This window comes from Maniola jurtina, chromosome 16 (assembly GCF_905333055.1).
Source record: "Maniola jurtina chromosome 16, ilManJurt1.1, whole genome shotgun sequence".
Classification (NCBI taxonomy): domain Eukaryota; kingdom Metazoa; phylum Arthropoda; class Insecta; order Lepidoptera; family Nymphalidae; genus Maniola; species Maniola jurtina.
Genome location: NC_060044.1, coordinates 628,954 through 640,000, shown reverse-complemented (window position 1 = coordinate 640,000; position 11,047 = coordinate 628,954). Strand labels below are relative to the sequence as shown.

The 11,047-nt window shown below is 37.5% G+C and overlaps 2 protein-coding genes across 2 annotated transcripts in view; both read right to left on the bottom strand.

Moving 5' to 3' along the window:
* Positions 1-647, bottom strand: part of LOC123873128 (xanthine dehydrogenase-like) — a 5,940-nt gene extending 5,293 nt beyond the window's left edge. The window contains exon 1 of the mRNA XM_045917840.1: positions 598-647. The gene's annotated coding sequence lies outside the window, so the exon portion shown is untranslated. The remainder of the gene's footprint in view (positions 1-597) is intronic.
* The window catches only part of LOC123873140 (xanthine dehydrogenase/oxidase-like), a 110,799-nt gene that overhangs the window by 22,696 nt on the left and 77,056 nt on the right, over positions 1-11,047 (bottom strand). Inside the window, 1 exon segment of the mRNA XM_045917854.1 lies at positions 5,417-5,790. Coding sequence (XP_045773810.1) covers positions 5,417-5,790 — 374 coding nt within the window.

Below are 11,047 nucleotides of genomic sequence, written 5' to 3'. Positions count from 1 at the left end.
TTCTGGGATAAAAATTTGCCAATGTCAATTACAGGGACGCCAGCTACCTCGGTAACAAATTTCATACAAATCGGTTAAACGGATGGGTCTTTAAAGAATCCCGTAAGAACTCTTTGATTTTTCCGGGATAAAAAGCAGCCTATGTCCATCCCTGGGATATAAGCTAACTCTATACTGAATTTCGTCAGAATCGGTTAAACTGTTGAGACAGACAAACAGACAGACACACTTTCGCATTTATAATATTAGTATAGTTTAAAAAACCCGATCAAGTGCGAGACGTTTTCATACACGAGGGTTCCCTACCATTATACAAGGGAATACGGCATACATTTTTTTTTAAATTTGCGTGGTGGTTATTTTGAAATTTGCTATCTTGGTCTTTTAATATATGATTTTGTTGTTATAACGGCAACGGAAATCTGTGACTCTGAAAATTTCAACTCACTAACTATGACGGTTTATGAGTTACGGCCCGGCTACAGACAGACGACGAAAAGCGTAGAGCAATAGGGGCCCGTTGGCACCCTTCTGTGGAAATATTCTGTAAAATTAAAGTAAGTATATTGAAGTTATAATATTTTTATGTAGACTTACCTGCTTTCTTCAATGTTCAAGCTACGAGTGGTTAATACATGATTTAAGTCCATAAAATGAGATGTCGGATAAACTTTCAATCCCTCTTCAGTGGGATGGGATACACACATCATGGTCTCAAAGCAGAAATGATATTGCCATAATATTGTGCGGCTACCTTTTATAATTTTAGCAACTTCAATGCCTGGTTTAGTAGCTGGTACACTTGCAAAAATTGTAGTTTTAAGAGGGTTTTTTTTATTTACTCTTACATCAACTTCTGGTTTTCTAACATTGCTATAAGTAACTTTAACCATCAATGTAGCTCTGTTGGCTAAGTAAAATGTATCGGCTACTATGATTCCTATTGGTTGATTGTAATATTGCACTTCTCCACTGCAAAGTATTTCTTCATTTACTACAAAATTCGGTACTTCAGGTGTCGTAAAAGAATTCAGACCAGGTATATCTTTTGCAGTATAAAATGCTATAACTCCCTTTTGTTGCTGTAAACATGTTAAAATTATCTTTGGATTTTTATTTCTTTTTTTAGTTATATACCTATGTAGGTACATATCAGCCCCATTATGATCTCAGTACGTGAAAGAAAAACAAAATTCTTAACCTTAATATCCAAAAACAACAAAAAAAAAAACAATACAGTTTTCCAAAAAAAAAAGACTTATGGATTCAAAAAGACCTATGGCATTCTTAGATGCAGGACGAGCAAGTATAAACACGAACTTGCCCGTATCAAATCCGTTCTAACCCATGAGCCCAGACTGAAATCGGACACATTCATTTTACAACTGTTCAAAATCCTCAATTTACGCAATTCCGCATGAATTGCATAAAGGTGACTCCATAATTTTCATCATCTTTAGAATTTAATTCAAAAAAATATTTTTTACTAACAAACATTCATATCATTGTTTCATTCATTTTATATTCATTTCATTTTACGGTCGTTCGCAATTGAAGAATCAGAAAAATTAAAAAAAAAATGTTATTATGATTTTTTTTAATGTTTACTTACTAATGCTTCAGTGGCATCTATACTCGTAATAGTTCCCAAGGCCACGGTGCTGAGTACAAATGCAGCGAATACTTCCCTTGGCAATTTTGGAATATCTTCAGCATATTTCGCTTCTCCTGCACATTGCAACTGATAAATAGAATAGAATAATTTTTTATTCAAATAAACTTTTACAAGTGTTTTGACTCGTCAAAATAATTTACCACTTACTAAAGACAATTTTAGTTAGTAAGTAAAATAAGTAAAAAATAAAACTTGATTGTAAGTAATTTTTACTTGATATAAGGACCAGCGCACGTGAGGGATTTTTATCCGTGGAGGACAAAAATCCCCGAAGCGTAGATAAAATTTCCGCCGAGAAAGGCTAAGAATTCAACCTGCATCAGGTGAGTTCGCAGTCAAGAGCTAACTTTTATCAGAATTTAAAAAAAAAATGGTTTACAATGGCAAATGAATCATTTGGTTCCTTACCAAACGCTTCATTTTCTATAATAATTCGCTGAAACAGACAAATGTGTATGGTGCAACATGCAGCATGTGATATCCACCACCCGCCCTTCCACTGCTAAAAATGCAGGAAAAGCCAGCCCCCAAGTAAGCATTACGCACTAACATCACGCGGCACCACACAAATCCCCCAAAACACACTCGACGCACGTTTCGCCAAGACACCGGAGCATCTTCAGGATATGTAGGTCTTACAATGCACAATTGCAAAGTATAAAACAAAATAATGGTTATCATAATATTATTATAGATTGAATTGTATATAATCTTACCAGAGCTTCTGCTTTGGGTAGAGGCTGGTTGATTGGCCAAACTGTCGGATCAGTTGTAAAGGATTGAGAGCCTGTTGAGACCGGGCGGGTTTCAGGTAACTTTATGGCTCCAGATTTGTATCGTGGATTTAGTATATTCTCAGGGCACAATGATAGGAGACCCTTTAAAATGGAAGTCACAGGTAAACCAAATAGAAATAATACAAAAACGAAACAACTTTCATTAAAACTAGCGACCCGCCCCGGCTTCGCACGGGTGGACACTACCACGAAAAATTCTATCTATTTTCCGGGATAAAATATAGCCTATACGGATTCGGAAGAATCCCTCTAAGTAATGGTAAAAGAAATTTTGAAATCGGTCAAGTAGTTTTTGAGCCTATTCAATACAAACATACAAAAATACAAAGGTTTCCTCTTTATAATATTACCTATCTACTGTAGGTAACGGTTATAAAAACTGTTATTACAGAGTATTAATTTGAAAAAAGCGGTGATAGCCTAGTAGTTAACCTGTCGGCCTTCTATTCAGGATGTTGGGGGTTCGATACCGGGCACGCTCATCTAACTTTTCGGAGTTCTATGAGCGTTTAAAACAATTTATTATCATTTGCTTCAACGGTAAAGGAAAACATCGTGAGGGCACCTGCATGTCTGAGAATTGTCCATAACTTTTTCAAAGGTGTGTAGAATCAGCCAATCCACACTTGGCAAAAAAAGGATTTCCGAAACCTCCTGAGCAAAACTGGGTGAACCAGCTAGTTTTCAACAAGCTTCACGAACCTTGTAAAATAATCCAAGTGCCAGTTTTCTTCTATACTTTCCTGAGGGTTCAGGTGGCAATTCTGTTACTATAATTTCATCCGATAACATTTTCATAGCTTTTTGCAATGTGTCATTATTGAACAGAATTTTCCCGATCAAATATTTCTCCGTTTTGGTGGCTCTGTTGAAGTTTGGCGACAAATCACCGTAAACAATTCTACAGTCCGCTACCCGATTGTCAGGCTTAATTTTATAGAAAAATCCAGCGTTAACTATTGCATGCGCGTTTCTTGATCGTGCTGCTACCTGTAAATAAAAAAACTGCCTTATTTTTGTTAGATCATGTTAAATAATTATTTGAGTTACAAGGAGATAAAGTGACATTTTGTTCCTCGAGGGCGTTATTTTGAACTTAGAGCGAAGTGAAGAAATGCAAAGTAGAATCCTGAGCGTAGCGAGGAATTAAATATACGCCACCCGAAAACAAAATATTTTGGCCCTGAGTGATACACATTGTTTTTCATCACTACCTATGAGAAGAACAAAACACATATTAAAGCACGAACGCGGAGCAATCAAAAGAGAGAAAATTCGAACTCCCATGAGAACAAAATGAAATTTTGTTCCTGTTATCCCCTAATGTCAATTCTCGTTTTTCGAATAGGTTGATGAAAAAGTTATTTTTTTTACTTTTTCACAACAAATCAAGTATTTAATAGAACTTGATATTTTACCTTGTATGTTACCAATTTGTTTTCTTTACTGAATGGTGGCATCAACACGTTCAATATAACCTTCCCTTTCATATCTTCAACAAGAAATTTGGTCATGGTAACAATCTTCTTAGTGCCATCTATAGAAACTGTAATGACGTACGTAATTATAATACACAACAAAGTCAAAGTCAATTTATTTATTCAAAATAGGTAACATTGTACAATTTTTGATTGCCAAATATTGGATTTATAGGATACATAATAATGTAATGCGAAGGTGAATAAATATGGCCAGATGAGTAAATAATAATGTAATATGAAAGGTTATAATTTTTCCGTCAACTTAAAACTAAAGCTACGAGTGGCGATCTATTGTAAAATTTTAAATTATCTACTGGAAAGTAATGTTACTTACTTATAGTTAACTGCGCCCCTATAGTCTCGAAAAGAAGGAAAATGTCCGATGGAAACTCTCGATGAGCATGTTTTAGCATCAGATTTCCTGCGATTGTTCCTATCTGAAACAATTTGAAAATTTCCATTGTAAAAATACAAATGTCAGCAACAAAAATTATAATAATTAGACTTTTTAATTTACATTAACTGGTAAGAATATACAGTCAAAAGATTAAAATAGTTCAGGGATTTAATAAAAATCTTTAACAAATAACTACTTTTATCTCTCGTGTATTAGAGTCGTCGTGTCTAAATAAAACAATAATTGATAAGTTAAATAAATACACAAGCAAACATCTGTCTTGAGTAGAATAAAAGCCTTGTTAAGCAAGTTAATGCCTTGTTAGTGCATGTTGGAACACTTATTTACATTAACAGTTTGTTAAACCATTTGACAGGATGTTAAATTATATCAATCAGAGTATGGCGAAATCGGGTCTTACTTTTTAATTTCTACTATCTGTGAGTTAAAAATTATACGATCATGGCAATATAGCAATCCAATAAACTATATATAATGCAAGATTTACATCGTACTACCTACATTTAAAAAAATCCTTCAGAAAAATAACATTATCAGATACTTAATAATTAATAATAATTAGCTATTCTTCAAGTCCTATACTCACATTTCTAACGGCTACATGTGCAACGAACTGAATATGTTCGTTTATAATCTTGAGATACTCAAAATTTTCTGTTTCAGATGCTTCTTGTAATATTTCAATAAACTCCGACAGCGTAGAACCAGCTCCAACAACTAAGTTCTGATCGTAATTGTAGCCTTTAATTTCTGATACACCACTGATGTCAATAAGTATATTCGGGTATTCAATTATTGGGTACGCCCCTGAAAAAAAAAATGTATAATAAAATTATAGTTATACTGTAGCAAATTAAATAGTTTGGTGAAGACTACAGAGTTTTAGTTAAAATGAGACAGATTTATACCAGCGATATTATAAACGCTGTCTATAATTCGTTGATAATAATGATGATGATGAATATTGAGGAAGCTGGAAATTATATTGTTACATGATAGAAATTTCAACAAGTTGAGGATAATTTTTTTTTTTTTTTAGTTTTACCTTTGCCAGTATTTCCTGCAACGAGCATATAGGATTCAACTCCCTGAGTACGCAAAACTTGTAGTATGTCAGCCACTGTCTGTACCCTAAACCATTGTCTACCATCTTTCAGTTCGATATACAGAACACTATTTTCCACATCATTGTTAGACACAAAACACCAGTCGTAATTCTTGCAATCTTTTCCCAAACACGATTCTTTAGTTTTTTCACACAATTCCTCGATATCAGGCATTTCTATTTGACCTGGGGCATCAGAAGCAAACTTTTTGAATGCATCGAAAATTGGCCTGTATCCTGTACAACGACATAGGTTGCTTGATAGGGACTTCTCTACATCTAGCATCGTTAGGTTAGGTTCACTTTTTAACAGCCTGAAAATAATCTACAATATGAAACATGTAACACTGGATTATGTTTTCTAATAATTTTCGAAATCTTAATTCATTTGAATACACAATAGTAAAAAAAGGCAAAATATTTAAGTCATAATTCAATTATGTATGAATGATTACTAGGTCAGTCTACAGACACACATCAATCCTATCTCACATTTGGAGATACGGAACCCTAAAAAGACGAATACATTTGAAGAAACTCACGAGTACATCGACATCACCCATCCTGGTGTACAGAAGCCACACTGAGTTCCGTTGCACTCTGCGAGAGTCGTTTGCAAAGGATGATACCCTTTCAGGCGGTTCCCAACTTGCTCGATGGTTGTGATGTCCCAACCTTGACATGAAGTTACTGACACCAAGCACTGAAAAAAGGATTTAAATAAGAGAATGGAAAGAAATGGGTAGGTAAATAAAATTAGAAGACACTCGCTTTCTGGTTATTCCTCTCTCTCTAATTGGTACTAGCTAGTTTGCCTGGTTTGCTTTAGTCTGTCTGAGTTGGATACATCCTGCCAGCAGGCAAAGGTCCAAACAAAAGTTTTCTTCTCCTCCGTAATACAAAATTAACTAGGGCTCTGATGATATAAATTATGGTATTTGTACTAAAACTTACAGCATTGACGGACTGTGGGGGTTGGCCAGGGCACTTGACAGCACTGACGATGCAAGCTCCGCAGCCTCCTTCCAGACACATGTACTTCGTGCCTCGCAGCTCGAGGTACCTTCGGAGGTACTGCAGCAGAGACGTGGTGGAAGATACATCTTTACCAACTATTCAAATAAAAGATAATTACAACCAATCAGTAATTTAAACTCAAAGTATTTACTTGAAGATGATCTCCTCTGTGATGGCTCCGCTAACGAGGCATCTAGTCGTCTAGCTAAGAGACTCATATATATGTTACGGGCAACGTGATTAACTGGGCATTATTAATAAGGACCGGCCATTATTAATAATGCCCAAGAGCGATGGGCAAAGTGATTAATTTATCACTTTGCCCGGCCATTATTAATAATGCCCGACGGTCCGTGGTCCATGTAATAAATCAGTGTTTGAGATAGCTTGAATTTATCACTTGGACCGGGCAGTATGAATAATTCCCTACTTGTAGCCGGGCAATGTGATAAATTGGATCGCGGCCGTTGGCAGGGGCGCGTACGTGCGGGGGGAGGGCCTTAGGTCAGGTAAAGTTAGGTTAGGTTAGCTCCTCTTCCATTGGCAGAAGAGGCTCGAGTCACCCACTGCTGGTCATAAGAAGGGCACGGGTGATTTGGAAGATACCTGTGCAGGGTGGCGCGAAGAGAGCCCACAGAGGAATGCCACCAGTGCGGTAGTGTCTCAGACACAGCACAACATTCGCTGGCTGAGTGCCCGCCGTGACTAAATCCATGGTGGACAGTGAAAGGGCCTGGCAAGCGATGGTCTCCTTCAGCGAGGAAGTAATGACGCAGCGGAGCGGCTGAGAGAGGAAGCCGAAAGCTCTCATCCCCTGCGCCGCAAAAGAATCGGGTGCAGGCGAGCTGCACACGACCGTCGCTTGCCCTCTTGAGTAAGGCCTCCGGGTAATAGACACGGGGAGTCTGTTACCCGCGGGAGAGTAGGTCCTCGAGTTGGAAGGCAAGCCCTTGTTTCCGGCGAGCCTTAAACGGTGTTGGGGCCCCTTTTAGTCCCAGAGCTGGGCCTGCCTTGGCGGGCGTCATTAGCTGGGTCGCAGTTGAATACATTCGTGTCCCTGTGCCCAGCAACAACGATTGAGACGGTAAGCCCTGGTGTTTGAGTCGGTAAGAGTCTGACATAACCACCTCGCCTCCCCGAGCACGGTGGTATCCATGAGGATTTTCCTCGTATAAAAAAAAGGTTGGGTTAGGTTAGGTTCTTTCATTTAATAAACAAAAACACTACAGTTCACCTATTTTATTACTTTGCCCAAGACAGGGTGGGCATTATTCATAATGGTCGGGAAAAGTGATTAATCATGCTGTTTTAATCATATTGCCCAATTGAGTCGGGCATTATTAATACAGACCGGCCATTATTAATAGTGCCCGGACTTATCAAATTGCCCGTAACATATACATAGACTGGCGAAACTTCAAAGTCTGTATCACCACCGCAAGATTTTCAGCTTTTTTTTTTCATAAAAATAGCGAGCAAACGAATAAGCGGGTCACCTGATATTAAGTGATTACCGCCGCCCATGAATATTTTCACCACCAGAGGTACCGCCGATATTTTGCCGGCCTTTCAGGAATTCGTTGGTCCGCCCCTTGAATAATCCCATGTTGTAATCTAATGGGAACACCGCCCACGCGGCTTATCGGTGTTTTATAAGATATATTTTGGAAAGAGTGCTCAGGAATCTTTTGCTGGGGACCGCTTTTCGATCTTGACCCCCCATTTACTTTTTGACCACTGCACTGCAAGACCTCTGGGTGAGTTTCCATACTGATATCGTCGACACTTCATCTACACGCATGAAGCGTCATCACTCATAATATTATAACGCATGGCTAAGGTTTGGTATACTCTTCTACGATATGTGTTTCCTACAGGTGTGAGGTCTTAAATTTACAGAGGAATGTGTGTCTTTCGTTATATTTGACGAACAGAAGAAAAAAAAAGAGACTTCTGGTTTGATCCAATAATTTCTCAGAGATTACTAAAGGGGTTTTTTCCTGTTCGTCAAGTGGACGCGGCTGACTGTTTGTGAATAGTTTGCTAAGCGCATATATTTCCGAAAGTTCCATGTTCCACCAACTGGCAGAGATGCACCGATTTTGTTTTTAACCGACTTTTATATAGCATTTTAGGCTGCGTGTAGTAGGGACTCCACTGATATAAGAAACACCACTGTTGACTTTGTACTTAAAGGTTTATTCGTGCACACACAGTTATTACATATTTAATATCGGATTGCAAATTGCAAAGAGGTTACAAAACAAAAACATTGAACTGCGAGACATTGCCTTGCGCCTGTAACGCCGTCTGAGGGACTGCCGATGCATTTTAATTCGAACATTTTTCTAATATGCGCCTGCGCAGACACGAGCGCATCGCATGATTATGTATTATGTATTTATAGTATAATTTACAAAAATGTTAAAAAATTAAAATTAAATTAAAAATAGTTTCACTACAGCATAAAATACAATGCTTCACTTAGAAAAAGCAGGTAAATGTTATTGAAATATTTTAACGAATTATTGGAAAGTCCTCCCAAAACGTACGCAAGACCACAACGCGTAGAAGTTATTTTATAGTTTTAATCCCGAAAACTAATGACAAAATAAATTATTCAAATGGAGCGCGATTGCACTCAGTAGTGGGCCGGCCATGGGTTGATCATGATGATGATAATGAGTTACCTGAGAACTCGACTCCGTTCACTTTAAATATAACACAGTCCATATTCGCTTACGCACAAGACATTACAAGAATTGTATGAAATATTTTTATCAACGTATTTATATAACGGTGGTCTATGCCATGGTATGTGGTACTATGCGTCATTGGTTCGGTGTCCTATGAGTAGGCGTATCAATGTGCGTCTGTGCGTTTATCTTTCTATAGATTCTTCTTCTCGTGTCCTGGCTTTCTTTTTAGCAAACACTTTCAGCACGTTGTAAGTGAATTCCTACAACTTCCACCGCCATTTAAATTTACAAACTGCTATGATTTCAGCGCCATGAAATTTCTTTTAGGAGATGGCCTAAAAATTTTGGTAAAAAGCAGTTTTTTTTGAGATTTTCATAATATACCGCCTTTCTTACTTCGAAAACAAAAATCGAACTTAAAATTAGGAAAGGAAACCCGTTAGATTAAGGAACTATATTAATCAACGTACAACTACTGACTTTAGGAACGCATGCAGGCTCAATAAGAAGATTTTTTTTCCAGAAATTCACATAAATGAAGCCGGGACGAGTCAACTAGTTCATTGTATAGCAACAAGCACTAACAAAAAACATTACATAACTTATTTGACAAACAGTGCCTATTCTTTATTTGGATAACGATTATGAGGCATTAGAAATTCACTTTCAAAATTAGGTGCGCAAAATAAGGTAAATGCCAAGATTAGATAAAAAACGTAATAGAGAGGCTGGCAGACAAAACGGTATAACTGCACGAAATTTTACAAGAGGAGCAAAAAATTGAAATGTAAGCGTTTTGATCGAAATCACGAACTTTGAACTCAAAGTCCATCACTGAAAACAAACTTGAACTCATTTCCGAACAAAACGGCCTAAAACTGTGCTAAAATTAGTTATTTTTAGTAAGACTTTTGTAACTTATATGTAAGTAATATGTTAATGTTCTGCCATAATATTAAATATCCACATCCACACTAATATTATAAATGCGAAAGTGTGTCTGTCTGTCTGTCTGTCTGTCTGTCTGCTAGTTTTTCTCGGCCCAACAGTTTAACAAATTTTTATGAAAGGTACAGTGTTAGCTTACATTCCGGGGAAAGACATTCTTCTCTTTATCTCGGAAAATCAATAAGTTCCCACGGGATTCTTAAAGGCCTATCCGTAAAACCGATTTATATTTTGGTAAAGAGGTAGCTTACGTCCCGGAAATTGACATAGGCAACTTTTTATCCAGGAAAATCAAAAAGTTCCCACGGGATTTTCAAAACCACGCGGACGAAGCGAAGTAGCGGGCATCATTAGTTTTAAATAACATAAATTCAATACTCTTTAAAACGCTCCATGTGGGTCCAAGTTTTTTACGAGTTCATTTCCACGATCAGCTATGTGCAGGGTTGTTACATAGGAGTTTAAACAAATTATTTAAGCCTTCATACTATCTTCCTCGGGTATCGCACTACAAGACTCATTATTTTTTGGTACATCCACACATCGGTTATAACCTCAGTTTGTCGGGATGCTACGGACATTATCTACCTATATATCTTGTTACCTTGTTGGATGTTGCCTTGTATAACGTAGACTCACAGTAGGTAAGGAGTTTCCATTATTCCATCCAAACGACGCCGGGAGTGGTCAGCTATACCTGCTCGTAATTAGGAATTAGGATTAAATCCAACAAGCCTGGCCACAAAGCGCAGTGGCCAAGCTTACAGAGATAGGAATTTCCCAGGAGACTCCATTCAGCGGTTCAAATGCACTGAAATTAAAACCTGTCCATTTTCTAAATTGGCAATTTTTAACCCCCGGCCCTAAAAGAGGGGTGCTATAAGTTTGACCTGTGTATCTGTGAATC